Consider the following 19,543-nt stretch of genomic DNA (forward strand, 5'->3'; position numbering starts at 1 on the left):
GAGCAAGTGGAGCAATGCTGAAGACTTGTACAGCACAGAGAACAGARCAGGTTTAAATTCTCAGTGGACATGATTAACTTGATACAGTGCAAAGGTAGGGCAAAGGTGGAATTGCTTCAAAAAGAGAGCATACCCTGAAGTGAAATATTATACCAAGAAATTTCTGCTCATTAGAAAAAGGTGTTTAGCTAAATGCACACAAAAAGGAAGCCAGTGTGATGGGAAGATAAAGATGTGGGGCCACAGGTGGACTCGAGGAAATCCCAGAAGTGTTTGCAACCATGGCAATGAAAAGTAAAATTAAATAGATGGAGGCATAGTAAACCCTGTGGGAGCACCACCTGAGGACTCTGTGAGCCCTTCTGCCCCAGCCTGTGCCCCAACCCAGCTGGTGCYTGGCTGTCCTGGTGCTTGGAAGGCTCATCCTGCCTCCCTCCTGGTGCTTTCCCAYCTACTGAAACAGAGCTCCAAGGGCCAGAGGAGAAACATGGGCACAGCCCTGGGGAAAAGCTCTGTGAAGAGGAAGGGAGTGGGGCTGCATCAGGCCATATCCATAGTGACCCAGGTGAGAAAATGAGGGAAGCTCAGGGAGGAGGTGGAGTCAGCAACCTGCAGCTTTGACCTTTGGTTTGCCTGGCTTTTGGGGCATTCATGGGGTTCTCCRTATGYGTTGCAGGTTGAGCAGTGTTTYTATCACCAACCCTAGCATAAATTCAGCTCCTGGACTCTTYTGCTTCTTCTGTGATGGAGATGAYAGTTCTGGTGTCTTGAGGCTGGGTYGGGCTGTCTGCCTCTGGRGTGACTCTGGGCCAGCTCTGCAGTCTCCCACATGAAAATTGTTTATTCCTTCCCCAGAACAGAATTATCAGCCATCTATTATGTATAATGCTGTGACCAAGTCTGAATTTTCTTTTACTAAAATCACTTAAACTCTTTTCCAACAAATGTAGGGTTTTTTACTGTTAACCCCTTTTAAAAAGGCTTTTGTATATTTTGAGCTGGAACATTACATTGCCTTTGAATTACTGCATTTCTTGACTTACTAAAGCACTTTGCTTTGGTATAAATTATATTTTTCTTGGCTATCCAGACTGTCTTTCTGCTGTTCCCCACTTTAAGCCCARTCTGAAATTCTCACACCCTTTCTTCAAAGGCAGCACACAGGGAAAAAATCCCTCCCTGACTTCATGAAGATTTCTTCTTGCTCAGGGTTGGGTTAGARGTCAGAGATTTGCCTGTGCTGTTGAGAGCTCTGGTGCTGAGCAGGATCCCATGGTGTGTTAGATTCTGCAGCAGGAGCACAGAAAGAGAAAATCTTGCAGCTAAACACAGGAACTGAGTGATAACTGTATTTGTGGACACAGACTGAGTTTGAGATGTGTTTCTTTAGGCTTTAAGAAAGCAGGTAAGCAGAATCAGGGRAGGAGAGCTTCTGAGCAGCAGACCATGGTGAGAACCAGCAAGCCGTAATGTTGATCTTTTTCTAAAATCGTTATTTCCCAACCAGTGACAATATTTTTCACGGCCTGAAGGAGAGCATCCTTCTCAGACTCGATGTGACTCTCACAACCAGTTCAGGCCTTTCCCTGCACTTCTGCACTGCAGCTCCTCTGGCTCCAGGCTGCAGTGGGGCACAGGAGGGCAGGCCAGGAGTGCCTCTAAGAACCGCTGTCTGGGGGAGCATGAGGGGCAATGGGATTGCTCCTGGGAGCCCAGGGTGCCAGCTGCTTGCTCTCCATCAGGAGGGCAGGTSTGAGAAGCCTTTTGTGTCCACTTTTAGATAAGCTCAGATGCACTTTCTAAGTCTTTTTACCATTGTCTAGTTAGGTGGATATGGATTAACAGGGTGAGGGGTTAAGAGCAATTACATTAGTGAGCAGGAAGGAAGCCAGAGGCCAGTAAGAAGTGGGGCAGAGGAAAGAATGATCAATGATTTTACACTTATATAGCATCTCAATTTTTTTTAGCCTTTTCAGGTGGTATCCATCTCTCCTATTTTTAATCATCAAAAGAGTTAAGCACCTATGTGTGCAGGCTTCTTCTATAGCCTGTGCTAAAGGACAAGGTGGGATGAACATTCCTGCAGGACTGTCATTGTGTAAGACAGGAAGGATTCATTGCCTTGTTGAGGTGCCAGGTGCCAATGATGGCAGAYAGGACACCTGTCCTGAAGAGGGTTTAAGCTGAGGATAAAAGATCATGCCCTAACTCTCTTATCACTTGTCTAGAAGATAGTAGAACAGATATGTTTTATCCCATTTGYGGTCTTTTAGTGAGTATTTGTATATTTGAGAAAAGAATCAAGATACTACTTAAAGGTTGCAGAATTTAGTCAACCTTCTGCTCCATACTTAGTCCTCAGCCTTGCAACCATCACATAGRTGACYAGGTCCAAATATTMATAAGGAACCCATACATTTKTGTGGCACAACYTGAACTTGTAACTTTCACGATATASTGGATATGGTCATGTTCTGCTGCAACCCCTTTAACTACTCAGCTGCCTATTTTAGTAAGCTTGACATCTAAATGTTTGCATAATTTGTCTGAGAACACATCACTAATGCATAGCCAGAAGTTAAGACCTCTGTGGAAAAGCATCTGACAGCCATTGGTCAAGTACAGATGAAACCATATAAAACCTAAAATCTCAGTCTGCTACCAAAATTCGTAACAGAATTCTGACAATTCTGAACAATACACTGGAAGGGCACAAAGGAACTAGCTGAAGTACACACTGTGCACTGGCACAATGTTACATGAAGGAATTCTGCTTTTCGGCAGACRGGGTGTAGAAAAATGGCTGCTAGCAAACATTGACCAGAAGGTGGCATTAGACACATTAAGTTTTTGATATTCAATGCTGCACTCACCCTACATGCAGCTGCTCTCCTGAATACCTAAGTACACCTTTGTCTTCATTTTTTCAGCCCTTTATTGTTACAATAATCCAAAATGTTCTGTGTACCCTCTGGGAATGAGTGGAGACACTACTAATTATCACAAAATAAAGATGCCTACAAATTCTGCAGTAATTGGGCTAATTCTATGTGAAAACCACTGTGAAGCTCATATCAAGATTGYTATTATTTATAAATCCTCTCCTTGTTAATAAAGGAGTTCTTCTAGGTCATTCCTTTCCTCCCCATCAAATGGCAGCATTTCCCAGCCACCTGCCCCCTAAGCTTCTGGATGAGATGCTGACACAGAAGGCACTGATAAAATGGATGAAGGCAATACCTCACTGCTCCATCATTGCTTCTACATTACTTTCCCCTACAAGAAATCCAAGCAGTATCTCCTTCATAGCAATGCGGACAAATTGTATTACTGAGCTGGCTCAAGATCTTTACTCCTAGCAAGATTAATTTGTAATTGCTTTAAGCCTAATTAAAATTAAGATCATATTAAAGGTTGACTACCGCACTTGATCATTGCAAAGCAGATTATAAATTCAAAYAGTATTGGGGATCAGGGATAATGCAGTGCTGAATGGATGTGGCATTTTTTATCAATAGTAAAAATTTGTTCTTTGTGCTTTACATTACATGACTGCTGCAATCTTMCAAAGTGCTGAATGTGAAACTAACAATTTGCTTTAGGAGTATGAGTGTGAGCTAATGCAGTGCAAACAGTGAAGGCTGATCATAGATTCCCCATTTGCATCTGTACCAACTGCAGAGCGTACACTTCCAGTTGCTGAGTATCATCCTCTGGTTGGAAGCTACTATCCTGCCCCATCTGCCTCCTCAAAATTAACTTAATTATCAAAAGTTCATTCTTTAAACTGTTGAAGGCAGCTGGATTTGCCAGTTAGGGACAGAGGAACACTCRTACAAGTTGTTGAGCTGGCAGGTCAAAAGAGGTGACAGTATCTGGTAGGAGAATGGTGAAAGGGCTCCAGAAGCAGCAATTCCACTGTCGGAGCAATGACCATTGCAAAATTCCTTTGGAAGGGCCTGACAGTTTGAGATGCGCAGCAGCGTGTTACAACGACATGCACGGCTGAACAAATGAAAAAGGATAATTCAGGCTCCAAATACAGACCTTGTTGATTAAATAAAGAAGGACACTATTTATGGCAGGAGACTGGGAATCAAGAGTCTTGAGCCCAACTCTCACACTGCTGCTGACTACCTGTGTGACTGTTACAGCTGTACTTCCTCTGTAAAGCAGGAACATCCTCACAGCCCTGTAAAGCACCATGAAACCTCTGGATGGTATGCACTCTAAATGCAAGTATCATCATGRAAGTATTTATTAAAGCAACACGTGAAAGATATTCACCACCAAAATATGAGTTCCTCTGCTAGCTCTATATACTCATTAACTAAATGCATTTTGTGGAACATACTGCTGTCAGAGTAGACAAGTCAGAGTTCAAAAAAGTTCCAAAGTAGACACATTTGAGGTGGTTGTAAGAAAGGTGGTTGTATGGAATCAGGCAGCTGATTGAACTAGCTCACCAAATGTCTGCAGTTCTTGTACAAAAATGTCTAGGCAAAAAACTGCCAACAAAGAAAATTCCGGTGCTGAGAGAAATTATAATATCTGAATGCAGAGTGAAGGAAAAGGGAAGCTCCACAGTCAATTTGTTAAGATTTCCTAGACCTCAATTAGCCAGCTAAACAGAATACTAAATGATGTAAAGCCCGCATATAAATGGTACCTGTCCTGGACTGAGTGTGACAACATGGGCTGTTGAGTTCCTAAACTCGGGAAAGCGTTTCAGATCMGGGTTGGCAATGTTGACTTTGCTGAATATGCTGGATTCCTCATAAGGGATCCTGGTAGGATAAAGGAAACTGGTGTCACCAGGTGGGAAGAGGTGCCATCTCTTCCTGAAAATAGAGAGAAGATAAAAACGTATTCAGTGCGTGTCACTTACAGCAAAGAACTAAAGGCAATAGCAAGGTTTTCAATAAAACATAAATCTGCCTCGCTGTGTGAATCTCCTACGCAGTGAGAACACAGGCAGTGCTTACAGGCTGTCTCCTGGAAGTGTTTTTAAAATATTCCACTTTTTAATTTTTTAACTGGAAAGATTTACAGCTTCTCACCAGTCATTTTTAAAAGGCAGATAAAATAAAATTTAAAAAGCTTCTCCCATCTGGTTTCTCCTTCTTCCTTTTTACATACAGCATTTACAGATGCACAGAGCATTAAAAATTGCTCTATAAACTTGAGGACATAGTTTAGTYACAGACAATGTATTTTTGTTCACAATGAAAAGCTTTCAAAATCTGTGTTTGTTTTGAAAGGAGGGCATCTTGTGTTTYGGATGGCAACAGTAAAAGGGCGTAGATATTATCTTCTGTTTCCTGCAGTGCTTGCACACCTGTCAGTCACAAACACCGCATTCTAAGTAAAAATCACCTTGATGTTGCCATGCCAAAGGTGGCATAAATAAAAAAAAAAAAAAACAAAACAGATACATACATAGGATACATAGGACATAAGCATCCTTAAACATCTGTATTTTTTTGTGTTATCAGTACCAGATGATGAAAATGTGGCTTGCTGTGCATTTAAGAACTTACTGGTGTGACTAAATGCCAGATGGAGCAGGACAGGGCTGCTCTGCTCATGAGGACACTCATGTACCAGGTTGCTCTCTAACACCCGAAAAAGTGCATGAATGCACCACAGTGCAAGGCCAAGCAGAGCTGAGACCAGACTCTGTCCTCAGGAGCTGATGTCTCTATTTCACTTACCAGCTCAAAGAGCAAAAAAAGAATATGCCAGAACTGGTGGTGCCAGTTTTATGCGTACTATAAATGAAATACCTTAGCAGGTACATATGTTATTTAGAAGTTTTATATCACAGCACTTTAGGTGATAGAAATAACCAGAAGGAACAAGAGAGAATTTATTACATTTAAGAGGTGCCAGACAGTACAAACAGTACAACATGACCAATGCACTAAGCTTTGGAAAAGTAAAGGCAGCACTTCACAGCACAGCTGGACAGCTTGTGTAGCTCTTTCTTTGTTTTGAACTCTAGCAAGGGCTTTTCTTTGTGTGCCTTTCCTTGGCACTAATTTCTTGCATTTTGCTTCTGGTTGTCAGTTCTGAGTCACAGATCTGAAAATGGGAGCMAAGTAACCAAATGGCACAAAACCAGAACAGACAGGAACAGCAGAGATAGGAGTAACAGGATAGCCAGAACTACAGAGACCAGCACCGATGCAAGTGCCATGGGCTGCTGATATTTCTTGGTAATTACCAGTGCAACTGCTGGATGCAAGTACAAAACCACTTCTCCTGAAACTCAAGTCTTATTGCAACTTTATTTTGCCCTCCAAGCTAGATCCTCTGAGGGGCCAGAGAATGACTAGGTTAGAAAGCTCGGGGTTAATCCTGCAGGCTCACGACAAAGCAATATCATAAAGTAAAAAATTAAGAAGCCTGAGGGATGCAAGGAGGAAATTCAAGATAGCAACAAAGGGCTAAGGAGTCGTCCCTGGCTTTCYTGCAAAGGCAAATCTATTTAAGTTTAGCATAAGCTTATATTCTGTTACAAAGCCTGTCTTGTTTGTGAGTCTCAAAAGGGAATCTTTCTGCTCTGAAGAAGCACAGGATTCACAAGCTTGTGGAAGTTTGCAATCTATTTAAAGGCTTTGTTCTGAAGAGGAAAACAGCTTTGTCTTTTCAGGCTGTGCAAAAGCTTTGGATTTTTTTCCCTGAGAGGAACAAGGATTTTGTTCTACCTGAGAGGGAGAGAGTACTTGGGAAGGTGGACAAAACTGCTACGTGATGCTGGAACTCTGGCTCGAGTTCAACATCTGAAGGCAAAAATCAGAGGCTTGGCAGGTATCACATCCACTACATCACTGTACTTATTTAGTACACCCAGTATTTAAGTGGTCCTTACAAGATATTTAGACATTTAAGTCTCATAGTTTTCAATGAGATTTCTGGCTCCTGAATACACTGAAGTGTCTGGACTTCAATGCACAATGCTTACTGAAGTGATCTGAAGTCTACAGTACTGGCTGCAGCACAGCTTTACTGAGTGAGGCTTGCAGAGTGTCTCTGCTGCACATCCACCCAAGAACCTCAACACTATTCACAAATACGAATGAAAACTCTAAAGAGAGTTACATCTTAGAGATAAGATGATGACAAATTCATTTACCTTAGGCCTTAAAGACAGTCAGCCTGGGGCATTGCCCAGCTAGAGGGCAACACACCTCTCTTCCAATCCTGCACCTTAATCACATCACCATGATTTCACTGTTCTGTGAGATGTAAGAGTAATTAATTCTATTGAAAACCCACCAGCAAATTACTCCTTCCACTCTMTACTATCAAACCTAAAAAGTGTGTGCAACTTGTTCTGTTACTCTAGCACTACTCTAGCAATAATAGATAACAAAAAAAAMMMCAAAAACTAAAMWACAAACACCAACCCTGAGGCTAATATGCAAGGAAAGGAGAAAAAAAWKGRAAAAAAAAARCATGCAAACAGGCAGAAAGATACAACAACAATTACATGCTCCCAAATGAGTTTGGAGCCTCAAATGTCCCTTTCAACTTTGCTCACAGCTGGCTGTTCCCATCCTGATGGTCCCCTTTAAAATTAATTCTAGCAGGCTATTAGAGGTTCTTGCACAGAGAATATTGTAAAAGTCTAAAGTAGTTTATTTCTATTTTGTTTTGGGGCATTTTATTTTTAACTCTTTTATCACCTAATTCCAAATTCCTAACTGCTAGGAAGATTAAAGTGTTTATAATTGGACCATGTAACACACATACCGGAAAATAAAATTGTGTTAATTCAACAACCCAGTCAAACCAATGCCCTAAAGTTCTGCATTTCCTGCAGAACAGTTAYGATGCTCTTCAATCATTGAGAACACAAAAAACTAAAATAATCAGGACCTAGAATTAATATTCAAAAAGTCCAAAACTTTATGCACAGTAACTCTCCCCTGTATTTGCTGTATGTATGTGCACTTGTTACCTTCCTTGTACTTGCAACACTAAGTTGCAGCCGTAGGAGTCCAAATGGCAGGGAGTATTTGCTCCTTCAGAACCAATCCACAGTGTGCTCTCTTTTCCATTTCTTCCAGGAAAACCAAAGTCAGACCACCTTACATCCTACAGCAATAAAAAGATTATTTATGTAAGCAGTTGAACTGATTCATGCCCTGTCCTTAGTTCTGAGAGTCTCCTCTCTTCTCTTTCCACTGCTCAGTCACTCTTTATCCTCTAGAGCTATTGTTCCTTGGTTGGGTTTTGGAGCACACATGGTCTRTTCCACTTCCTCTAAAATTCTTCTTTCTAGTACCATTCCTTCTGTTGACTTGTTTTTCCGTCTGACAACACAGCCTCAACTGGATCTGTCTCCAGTTCTCATCCCCACCTTTCACATCACTAAACTACTCCTTAGCTCTACAAAAGGACTGCCCAAATTCTCACGGTCACAGGGGGCTTCTCTTCCTTTTCAAACACTTTATCCTTCTCCACCCTTAACCATCCACCCAACCTCAGGATTGCTTTTAGAAAAATTCTTATATATGGCATTTAAAAAGAGAATGAAGGGAAAGAAAGAAAGAAAAAGATCCCTGTTCCCTGTTCAAACAATTGATAATGAAATTATGTGGAGTGTTGGCTCTCTCTTTGCTCCCTACCTCAGCTTTTTCCATGTAGTCTGGAAAGACTACAGACTTTAGCCCACCTGTGGCTCAGTGTTATGCTGGATTTTTCAAGTTTCTTGTTATTTAATGGAGACATTTGCAACTGCAGAGGCAGTGAACTTAAAACAACTTGATGACATGGTGAGAAAGGGCAGAACAGGTGCAGAACAGTGCACATATTATGAACACAGTCCTGGATCTTTCCAGTCCGTTAATCCTCCCACAAGCAATCCCTTGGGGATGACATTTGGAAAGAAGCACAGTGAGGTATTTTTCAGATAGTCCAYGGGTTTTGCAGAATGGTTCTGTATAGCTTGGATAAAGCTTTCCCATGTATCTACAGCTCACCCTGCCACCTGCAGGGCTGATCATTTGTTTATTGGAAAGCACTTGAGGTATACTGGCCAGAGATACTGGTGCCTTTTGGCTGGAGCCCCAGACTGAGCCTTAGGAAACAGAGATTAAATTCCTGGCTTCTTGATGGTCTTGGGCAAATCACTTCATCTCTGAGTTTTATTTTTCCCATCTTGAAAAGGAAGATAACGGTACTTGTTCCATTTCAGTAAAGCACTTTAGGGTCATTCACATCACCTAACTTTAGGAACCTAATTTAAACTTGGCTCCTGCTCTAGTCAAAGCACTCTCAATCACACCTTGGAAAAGCCTCTCTTTTTCTGCTGTCTATAAAGACAAAATAGGAGTCTAGGAGTCCTAATTTAAGTATGTAAGCTTGCTGCTGGAAGACAGGTGAATGGCTATCCTTTTTAAAATCTATGGATGAAGAAAACTACAACTAGACATTATAAGGATGACTTCACCATGACTCTGTATCAGGAAACCCTCAAAATGAGCGATAGCATTCCCAAAAATTAGGTGTTGCTAAAGATTCTGAATTTCAGAGTTATTGATTTTAAAGACATCATTTGAAAAAAATGCAGAAATGTAATATAAACTTTGACAAATAARTATTTGTCAAAGACAGCAAAAGATCAAAAAGACAAAGTTGCTCCTATAGATTTCAACAGGCATAAAATTTGAAATTCAATACAACTATTTCAGTGAAAAAGTTAAGCATAACACCCTCTCTACACTTTAATCTCACACCTAAATAGTTTTTATATTTTGTTACAATTTAAGTGAAAAGAAAGCACACATAATCAATATTAGATTTAAAAGAACTTTTTGAAAATGCTGCTGCTGTAGTAAATAGTTGAAGCGATTGTGGGTAAAATAGTTTTTAACCAATGAACTGAAAAGGAGCTGGTAGTATTACTGAAATCTTGTCACACTGAGTTCCTTTTCTACAATAAAAAGCCACAGTAAGAAGAAATGCACTAAAAGGTGTTCCAACCATAACAGATGGCACATTACTTGTGAAATATATTTATTTCATTTGCTGCTTATAATGAAGTTAATCTGTACCCGTATGTCACTTTAAAAGGTCTCATTTCTATTTAAACTTCATGCATGTATCTTGTTCCTGATTTATATCTCAAATTCTGTAATGAAATATCAACTGAACAAAAATGTAAGATGCTAGATATTGCTCATAGATTAGAATAATGGAATCATTACCTTAGCCCACACAACTGTAAATGATAAACAGTGCAATCTAAATTTCAAACAACTTCTAAATRGCCCTATTAATCACTATAAATAACAGTGCAGTTGGCCTTCTTTTCCCCTTCAAATAACCTTACGTAAATCTAAATAAAATCAAGAAAGGAAAAAAGGGGTTATTATCAAATTCACACAAGAATGGAAGAGAATTTCTACAAAGAACTCTTTTGGCTGGTAWAAATTGTGTAGCAGTGTTTCAAAAGTCATGTGAGTCTGGAACTGGCGGATGCATTTCTCTCCCATGCCTGTGAAAATGGCAGATGACACACACCATATTTGCTTGCATAACACCACCCATTTTTTCCTTCCCAGATTCTGCTTTTCAAAAAAATCCATGGCATAACCATTACGTGTGTCTATTCTAAAACTGCAGTACAATCTGTTGCGTTATAGGTCAGGTGAATAGGTTGTGGCATGATACCTGCACAGAAATGCAACTCCTGGAGTCTCAACTTTGTTTTTGACTGGGGGCAAGGGAAAGAAGGAGGTAGGAAAATGGCTGTTTCCTTCAAGTGTGTTTTTATTGACTGAAGGRAACAGCAGGCTTTTCAGGTCTTCTRGGCTGTTATTGGCTTGTGCCAGAAAACACATGGAAATGCTGTCTATGGAGGCAGAAAAAGAGAAGATCAAGACAGGGTCACAGAAAGAGAAACTTATGCAAGGATCTGGGGAATGCAGAAACATTCCTGGCGCTCCCAGCGTTGTTCAAACTGAACCAGCTCAAGGTTATGTTTCAGTACGCTCAGGAGGGGAAGGGGTGAAGAAAGGCAAGATGATCTCTGTTTCCAATCCTTACCTTCCAACCCACACAATAATAAAGTCTGACAAGTCTGAAAAAAGACTGATCATTGAAAAATACCAATTTTGCTGGTATAAAAGAATAAAATACATATAAGGAACATGGGAAATGCTGTCTGAGGAAATAATTGAGGGGCCTTATCAGTTCATACATGTTGTAATCCCACTGATGCAGTGATTTTGCAGGGAATTATGATTCCACTTACAATTAAGGCATTGCCTACTCTTTGTATCTTTTGAAGAAGCACACCTTTTGTATAGCTATCCTTAATTTTGCCCTCTTACAATTTGCAAGGAGAAGTAGCAASAATGTAGATGAACCAATACATTGAAATAGGAGATAGGCACAGAGAAAATAAAAGGAAATACCTTGAGTAGTTGTCCCTCTATGTATGGTAATTACCATAGATTATGCACTTCCAAGGGAAGGTTACTTCCTGCATTTTTCTGCATCCATAGAATCTCTCCTCACAAACAGTTAATCTAATTACATTAACGGAAGGAGCTGTGCTACTTAAGGAAACGAGCCACAAAGCAAAACATGGAGCAAAGCCATGTTACAGCCTTGTTACTACCAGTGAATACATGCCATCAATCCTCCTCCTGAGTGGAGCTGTTAATTTGGGCACCATTTGGGTGCAAGGTGGATTGGGCCTAAATGGGAAGGAGAGTGCTGACAACCTGGTAGTTCTTTTTGTCACTTGGGGTGTTGTTTGTAAACTTATAAGGAGACCCAGAATTTTAGATGGCTGCCACTTCGAAGACTTCAGTTAACCTGAGAGCAAATCAAYAGCTTTTATTTCAAAATTTTAAAACAGGTGGCCATAGCAGCAGAGAGGGATGGCGGGAGAGGTTTCAGAAGCTACATTAGATAATTTGCAATGGTTCAACTAGGAAGAGATAATGTTACTGTTTTACCTGGAAAATTTCTGGCTTGTCTTCAAATATCCTGGYAATGTATTTGTAGTCAGCATAAGCCCAGTATTTGGAGTAATCGTAACAACTGAATGGTCCAGAAAGACAAGGCTGCCCACAAGTCCAAGCCAAAAACTCTTCAAGTGTAGCTTCCACATAGCTACAACTGGTTTCAAACTGGGGAACTGAAGCAACAACAAAAAAAAATCAAGTATTACATGAGCATTGAGCACAGAACCAGTAAAAACAATAACAGTTTCTCTCCCAGCTCTGGTTAAACACAAGATATGAATCGGACTATGTAGCTTGACTTTGGTCAACAAAATGGTTCTCATGACCTAACTCATAAGTAAAGTCTGAGACTATTGTTTTTTTCCTTAAGGTTTAAGTGAATGGCTGTTACCTTGAACTTGCTGTGAGACAAAAACAGACCAATAATTAGTGTTGTTCTTCAGCACAGTAACTCAATAACACACTCAGGTTTGCTAAACAGCTTTGCTTCATCTCCCTTTCTAAGCGTGAGCTGCAAATGTGCATGCCAAGTATTTATGTGTCCTTTACTTTGTCTCCACAGAATTATGCAGATGGACATGTTCATCTTACCCTTTCCCTAATGCAATAACCAAACCAGTGTGGTCATGCATAGAAAGAGAGTTATGGAACCACACACATGCTGCCAATGATCCATCTAAAACACTGTGCCCCTATTTTTCATTTGGGACTGACAAAAGCATATTGCAGTGTTCCTTGGCAGACACAAAAAGTGTTTACCAGCAGTGTTTTGCTCCCAGCATGCTTTGGTCAGGCTGACTGATACAGCCTCTCAGCTCAAGGTCAGGTCACTTGGAAGRTCTGTAAGACAACCCACATCACAGTATACTTTAATTGCAGTTAATCAGAGATCTTCATTTCCCGCASCCACTAATCATGCCAGCTTCAAAGAGACTTATCCAGTGTTAAAAAAAAAAATATTACTTTACTATAACTACTACTGGGGAAAAATTACTGCAGCCTGCATGAATGACAATGACAGAGCTGCAATTTAACCTTGTGTAACTTGCATAGAGCTGCACAGAAATGGGATCCTTTCACTGYTGTGCAGCAGCAGCAGCTCTTCGCTCTTTACCACTTTCATTTTGTTACTGCAGCAATTCTCACAGAGTCTCATACAGCTTTTACAAACCTTTACCACTATTATTTTGCTATTTTCTATTGTAGTAATATAGGTAGTGGTTTCCTTCCCACCACTATCAAATCATTAACTAAAAATGTCAGATAAGCCCTGTTATTCAGCAGTCTGTAACCTGTGTCTGTGCAGTGGAAGGGCTCCCAACCTAAGGACTGCATTCGAGACATATAAATCACTTGCAGTTCACAAAATCCCAACCAAAACCCTCTGTCTGATCCTKTATCAGTGTTGCAGTCCCTCTCCTGATATCCAGTTATAAATGCCATGCACATTATATTACTAAAAGGTGGTCTGACAGAAAAACTAGACAAAACATACAAGGACTTCTGAGGGAGCCACAATATCTGTATTACTTTCATGAAAACAAAGAATGCTTAGGACACTATTTTCCAAGATAGCTCAGAAGCAAATGTTTTAAAGGCAAGAAATATGCTCTTTCTACCCCACATTAGTATTTCACTATGAGTTTCATTTAAAAAAAAAACCCAACTATGAAACAAAATAATATCTTGTAGAATACAATCTCCTCAGGGCAGGGTTCTTGATTTATACTTTGTTTAGTACCAAGGTGTGGGTGCGTATGGAAAAAAKAAATAGTAATAAAAAACATATTTGGGCAATCTAGACAGATTGCTTGGATGAGTTTGTAGGCTGCAACAAGGGTGAAAATGTTAGCAATGATCAACTGAAAGCAAGAACATTATTAACCAGTTTGCTAATACTTAATGACTAAAAGCTGAGGGTGTTTCATAATTGACAAATTGCAGATTAAGCCATGCAAGTCTAAAGTAGGTTGCCAGTTCTGTCTGATGACATAGTACCTGAAGGCATAACAGTCCTCCTCTTCCATCTAATGTCACAGAGAAATAGAGGGAATGAGAGAGGGAAAAAGTGGGTTTTGGACAAACAGCTCTGCTCCTTAGTTAACGTCTGGCCCTGACAGTTGCCAAATTCTGTTCTCAGAGTGTTTGCAACGTGTACTAAAGGAAATGTAGGAAAAAAAAAAGGTTTCACAGCCTTAGAAAACACCTAAAGGTCCATTAAGAATGCAAGTGAAATGTCTTCTCCACTTCTTCAAAGAAAACCAAATGCCTATTCACAGCTGCTGGGGAATTAAACAAGTAATCCAAGCAAGGAATAGCCATTTCGTACTATAATAAGGCACAGACATACTCACAAACAAACAAAAAAAAACAAAACTGGTCATACACATCCAACTCCAAWAACCACTTCAGATCTCAGCTTTATGCAACATTTAATCAGTGTACAGCATTTGTACTGTATTTTTAGCCTCCTATTCACTACTCATTCTATTGCCACCCTTGCAGTCTCTCTGTATGAACCCTCAAAGACCTGAATTCTTTTGCCATCCTTTGTGGCAAAACCTCTTGGCCAGATGGTCGAGTTGCAGCCCTTTGCCATCCAACTGCGTATCTGACAGCATCAGCTCTATCCAGCATCCRTAAGAGAAACATCCTCCAGAGATCYTGTGACTCAGAAAGTGATCAGCATGGCAACAACTGTTCTCTCCAGCCTCTTCACAGTAAACTCATTGTTGATTCATTTTACTATGCAACCACAGATAATGGCCAAAACAAGAACTGACTGCAGAGAGAAGTCAGTTTTGTGTAAGCTTTCTTCTTACTTTGTTATTGCTGGCATGCTCCAGGTAGCCATCAGACAGAATACCTATAATGCTGTATTTTCTCTGTCAGAAAAAAGACTTCTGTACTTTTGGCCCACCCTTTATCCCACATCAGAAAAATAAATCCTTTAGTGTGGCCGGTATCAGCTGGGTAGGGATTTCCTGATTAATAGCACCTTCATTGTTCTTGTAATGAACTCTGGTACTCTCTTTGAAGGTATCTTTGTCAATGCTTAGTCTTCTGATCGTATTTTTTTCCCCTTCTTATGGACACAAACTGTTTAACTTGTGTAATCAGACAGAACATTGTAAGACAGAATACTATCAGATACACATTTAGGTACAAATAATTTACAGAAATAATACTGCTAGCTACCGCATTTTCCATGTTTAAAATGTGCCATCCACATCCATATGCCTCAGGAAGTTATAAAATAGTAAGAAAAGCAAATACAAAATCGCAACTCCCACCAAGCTGTCCCATTTGCAATTCTCGCTTTTGTACATTAAGGAATCTTCAGTTTGGGAATCCCATCCAGGCTGCAGATGTGGCACTAAAGAAAAATGAGAAGGTGCTGTAGTAAGAGGTCTCAGATAATTCTGGGTCTTTCAGATGAACCTCATGGTTTAAATAATCYCAGAAACTGAAGCTGCTATTTCAGAGTGACACTAGAATACGCCTACAGCAGGAGAATGGATTTTCTCTTCTGCATTTCCAGCTTTGTGGCAGGAGTGGTCCCACCTAATCTTAAGGCAATAAATCTATTGTGAACATGGAAGGAATATTAGAGAGCRCTCAATGAAATTTTAGTTCTATTCTAAAACACAAATTCTGTTCTCTCTCTAACCACATGACTGGTTCCTTTTCACGAAGGAAAGTTAGCATGAACAATAAGAGAGGCCCTCATTAAAAGTAGTTTTTTAGCATGCAAGAGTGAGATCAGCCACCTTCCAATCGACAGTGGCACATGCAATGTATTACATTATTTCAGACTCTGAGATGGATTTGATAATGGCTTCAATAATACATTCTTACATTGCAAATTTTTTATAGCATCACAGGTCTCATTCAGTTACAATATAACCCCTGAAGGCWGTACCCATCTCCTTGAAGACAATTCTAACCCACATTACCATATAATGGAGATTCCTGGAGACCAACTGATGGCTGCATAGGGATAAATGCCTTTAGAAAAAACCAAAATGCAGATACATGCTTTAAGATATAAATTCCAGTTTAWATCCACTCTGTATCTCTAGTGACTWCAAGTTATTGTTAAGTGATGACTCTTATCTACTTAGCTGGTAGCATCAATCCCTGTCTTAGCTACATAACACTCTATCAGTAAAAAAACCCTGCCAGTTGGCACATCCATTTGGCTCTCCAAAAGTGCCTACTAATTAAYGAAGAGTAGGACCAAAACTGTTCTTTTAACTGGTAGGCCTTGCATGTTACAGCTGAGATATATGAACAAGGTATCAAGGTATGTGTCATACACATACACACATATATATATAGATATATGTATATATGCTACACCCTTCCTATAGGCAATGGGATGCATTTCACACATAGTGCAGGAACTGGCTGGTACATCACTGAACTACAGACATATTGCTATGAAGATGCATACCAATGTATTGATTCCACACCTCAGTTTTCCCATCTGTAGAAAGTGAGTAAATAACATCTGTTTTCCCAGGAATGGCATAGAAATAATTAATCCATGCTGGTAAAATGCCTTGAAATCCTAACATTCTCCCTCTAACGCTTCTGTTTCATCACTTCTCTTGCAAAAATTGAACATGAAAGAACATGATCATGATGCTGTGAAGAAAGCAAATTTCAAAGTGTTAAGTAAGATAGTATGATGTAATTCTACCACTTTCATTGGAACTGGCAGACACTCATCGAATCTATGTGCACACTCTACAATCCAAGAAAGAGGAAGTCCAACTGAAGAAGGTTAGAAAACTACASAAAGATTAGCCATGTGGAGTCTAAATAACCATGACTTACATTGAATATTTTTAAGTGGACTTCTGTGGCCTAAGGATTCAAAAAACTCGTAAAGGTAGCCAAGACACTTCATAGGCAAAAGGGAGAAAGTGCATGGCAAAATCTATTTTGGTATGATGTTGGGAGGACAGCGGATATAAAGGACAGGACTAAAGCAGTGCATAACCTTCAGGTGGATAGCAGAGAACCACCTTGGAACATGCTTCTTGTATCTTTGCTCCATGGTGTGACACTCAGTCTATCCATGGACACAGCATTGGGTGGCTACAGCCAGAGATGAAGCTGTAGTACWTAAAATCAAGTTGGAAAATTGTCTTTCTCCCATGGCATGTTCCAATATGTATGAGTGRATCTGGAGGGTTAGCAGTGAAATTATTGCACTGGTGTCAAACGATTTTCTTAATGCTTTGTACTTCTATTATGTCTTTCATCACAGGACCTTAAAGTACCGAAAATCACCTAAGTATTTAAAACCTCTGGAGGAAGGTTAGAATTACCACTATAACAAATAAAAACCCCAAAATAGACTAATTATTTAGCTAATTCCATAACACAGTCAAGCTTGGACATGGCCATAACACAGTCAAGCTTGGACATGGACATGGAAGCTCAGCTCACGTGAGCAATCTGATCATGTGTAAGACCAGACCAAACACACACACTACAAGGAAGGAAAACTGAGAGGCTTGATTCTTAAATGCTGGTGTTACCCACCAGACYTCCTACTAAGAATAAACACGAGAAAGAAAAGGGAGAGGTCTACAGAGGTCTACTGCTGGCCAAATCCCATGTCCCAAAAACAAAGCCTGCAGTGAAAAGCAATACATTAGAGAAAGAACAACTRTAATGAAAGGCAGATAATTGCAGGACCTAAAAAAGAGGCTTAGAACRTTAATGCCTGTCCTCATTCTCACCTAAAGCCACTGTCTTCAGGCCSAGCCTAAACTGGATTGTCTTTCCCTCCAACACAGTAGAAAGGTATTYTGCATTCCAGTGCAGGGCTGGCCAGTCGCTGACCATGTTGCAGAAGATTGCAGGTTGCTGTAGAGACATCACAATTTCCTTGCTTTTCTCAGGAGTAAATGGTTTGACATCTTCACCTATGTAAAGAAAAAAACAAATGGAGAAAGATGATTTATCAATCATGAGGTGTTACCTACCATCTTCCATGGGACAGAAGACATTAAGAACTAAGACCTCCTTTGCTTATGACTGTTTTATTATATTTGTAGATCTTTTAAGAATCAAAGTTGTACTGCAAACACAGGAAGAACTAARTCTAAGTTTAAAACTGTGTATTAGCACACAAACTGTAAAGCAAAAAATAAAAATAGGCACATGCTTAGAATTTTCACTTTTATCTTARGCAATAAAGCACTGTAGCCAAACTGCTTAGAAACAGGTTAACAATAAAATAAACTTGCAAATAACGTCCAGAGTTTAGAGAACATAAATTTCATGAGTAACAGTCTTTCTGCATGGGATTGTTTCCRAAATTGTAGTGCATTGTCAGAGATAGCAAACCAGCTCTGCATGCGTTCGATTTAAACCAAAGAACAGTAGCATAACCAACCAGCAGGTAGTTTTGAAGTATTTTAAASTTTCATCAACAGAATTTTAGAAAAAGAAAATTGTGCCGATCCAAGAACTAAACTAACCCAAGATTTCCATTTATTTCTTTGCTGTTTAGAGAGTTATACACCCTATTGAAACTGTCAAGCTGAAATGCTGGCAGTCTTGAATTAACTCAGCACTTTCAGAACAACTTTTCTTTAGGGACATATTCAGGAGGAAAATCTGGGGTTTTAAAGAAAGGAATAACATAACATCTCCATACAGCTGAAGAGGTGGATTATAGCTACATATCATTAAAACGTCCATTCATTATTTCAACCTCTGTTGAAGTAAACCCATCCAGAATTTGTACCTCTATAATGGCTAAGATTTAACATAATGAATAGATGCATGTGGCTCCCCATGACTTCCAGCAGTTTATTTAAAAACAAACAAACCAATTCAATTCAATCACTATATTTAGGGGTCAAATGATGGTCTAGCATGCATGATGAGTTAAATAAATACAGGCCAAGAAAATTAACTTCACTGCTGGGTGCTAATTTTGCCTGTCACTCCTCCCCATGTATGGCAGAGRCAGTAGAGAACCAGCCAGACCCACATGGGCCAGTGCTGTGGTGCCAGCTGGGGCAACACAGATGATGACCCACTGGGAACAACGTCACTGAGGTAAATTCTTCAGGATTAATTAAAATGTAACAAAAACCCAAAATAAATCTATGAGTGCTGAAGTGGGAATGACTGGAATAAGAGGAGCCTTGTGCATGCTGTGTGCAGCATCCCTTCAGTAACTTTTGTGAGTCCCCCTTCTTCTGACAGGATTTATACTCCCACATAGCTGTGCTTTTTAGTTTTCTAAATCAAGCTGCTATCTTCACACAAACTCAGTGGGAGGTATTGGGCCTGGGGTTTCCCGCAGACTTCCAGGGAAACATAATCCTCTTTTCACTCATGAAAACTCCATTGTGAAGCTTTCAAACTAAAGACATCTGATATTTTATCTTCATGGACATAAAAAATTTTAAATGGCTTCTCTTTCCTAAGGAAGATSACAGGAGGGAGTTTGGATTTTGGTTTGTTTTCCACATTTCCCCTCATACGCAGGGCAACACTTGACAGGATGGTGTTGCTGTGACACA

The 19,543-nt window shown here is 39.9% G+C and overlaps 1 protein-coding gene across 2 annotated transcripts in view; it reads right to left on the minus strand.

Moving 5' to 3' along the window:
* Nucleotides 1-19,543, minus strand: part of HSPBAP1 (HSPB1 associated protein 1) — a 34,755-nt gene that overhangs the window by 8,495 nt on the left and 6,717 nt on the right. The window contains exons 1-4 of one of the 2 annotated variants that reach the window (XM_057368562.1): nucleotides 17,744-19,001; nucleotides 11,979-12,160; nucleotides 7,967-8,103; nucleotides 4,670-4,841 (exon numbers count right to left, since the gene is read on the minus strand). In XM_057368562.1, the coding sequence (XP_057224545.1) occupies nucleotides 4,670-4,841; nucleotides 7,967-8,103; nucleotides 11,979-12,160; nucleotides 17,744-17,975 (723 nt within the window). In that variant the 5' untranslated portion in view covers nucleotides 17,976-19,001. Of the gene's footprint in view, nucleotides 1-4,669; nucleotides 4,842-7,966; nucleotides 8,104-11,978; nucleotides 12,161-17,743; nucleotides 19,002-19,543 lie in introns of those variants that run through there. The other variant, XM_057368563.1, reaches the window with a different exon arrangement.

This window comes from Malurus melanocephalus, unplaced genomic scaffold, assembly GCF_030028575.1.
Source record: "Malurus melanocephalus ecotype Western Australia unplaced genomic scaffold, MMel_1.1 scaffold_94, whole genome shotgun sequence".
Lineage (NCBI taxonomy): Eukaryota > Metazoa > Chordata > Aves > Passeriformes > Maluridae > Malurus > Malurus melanocephalus.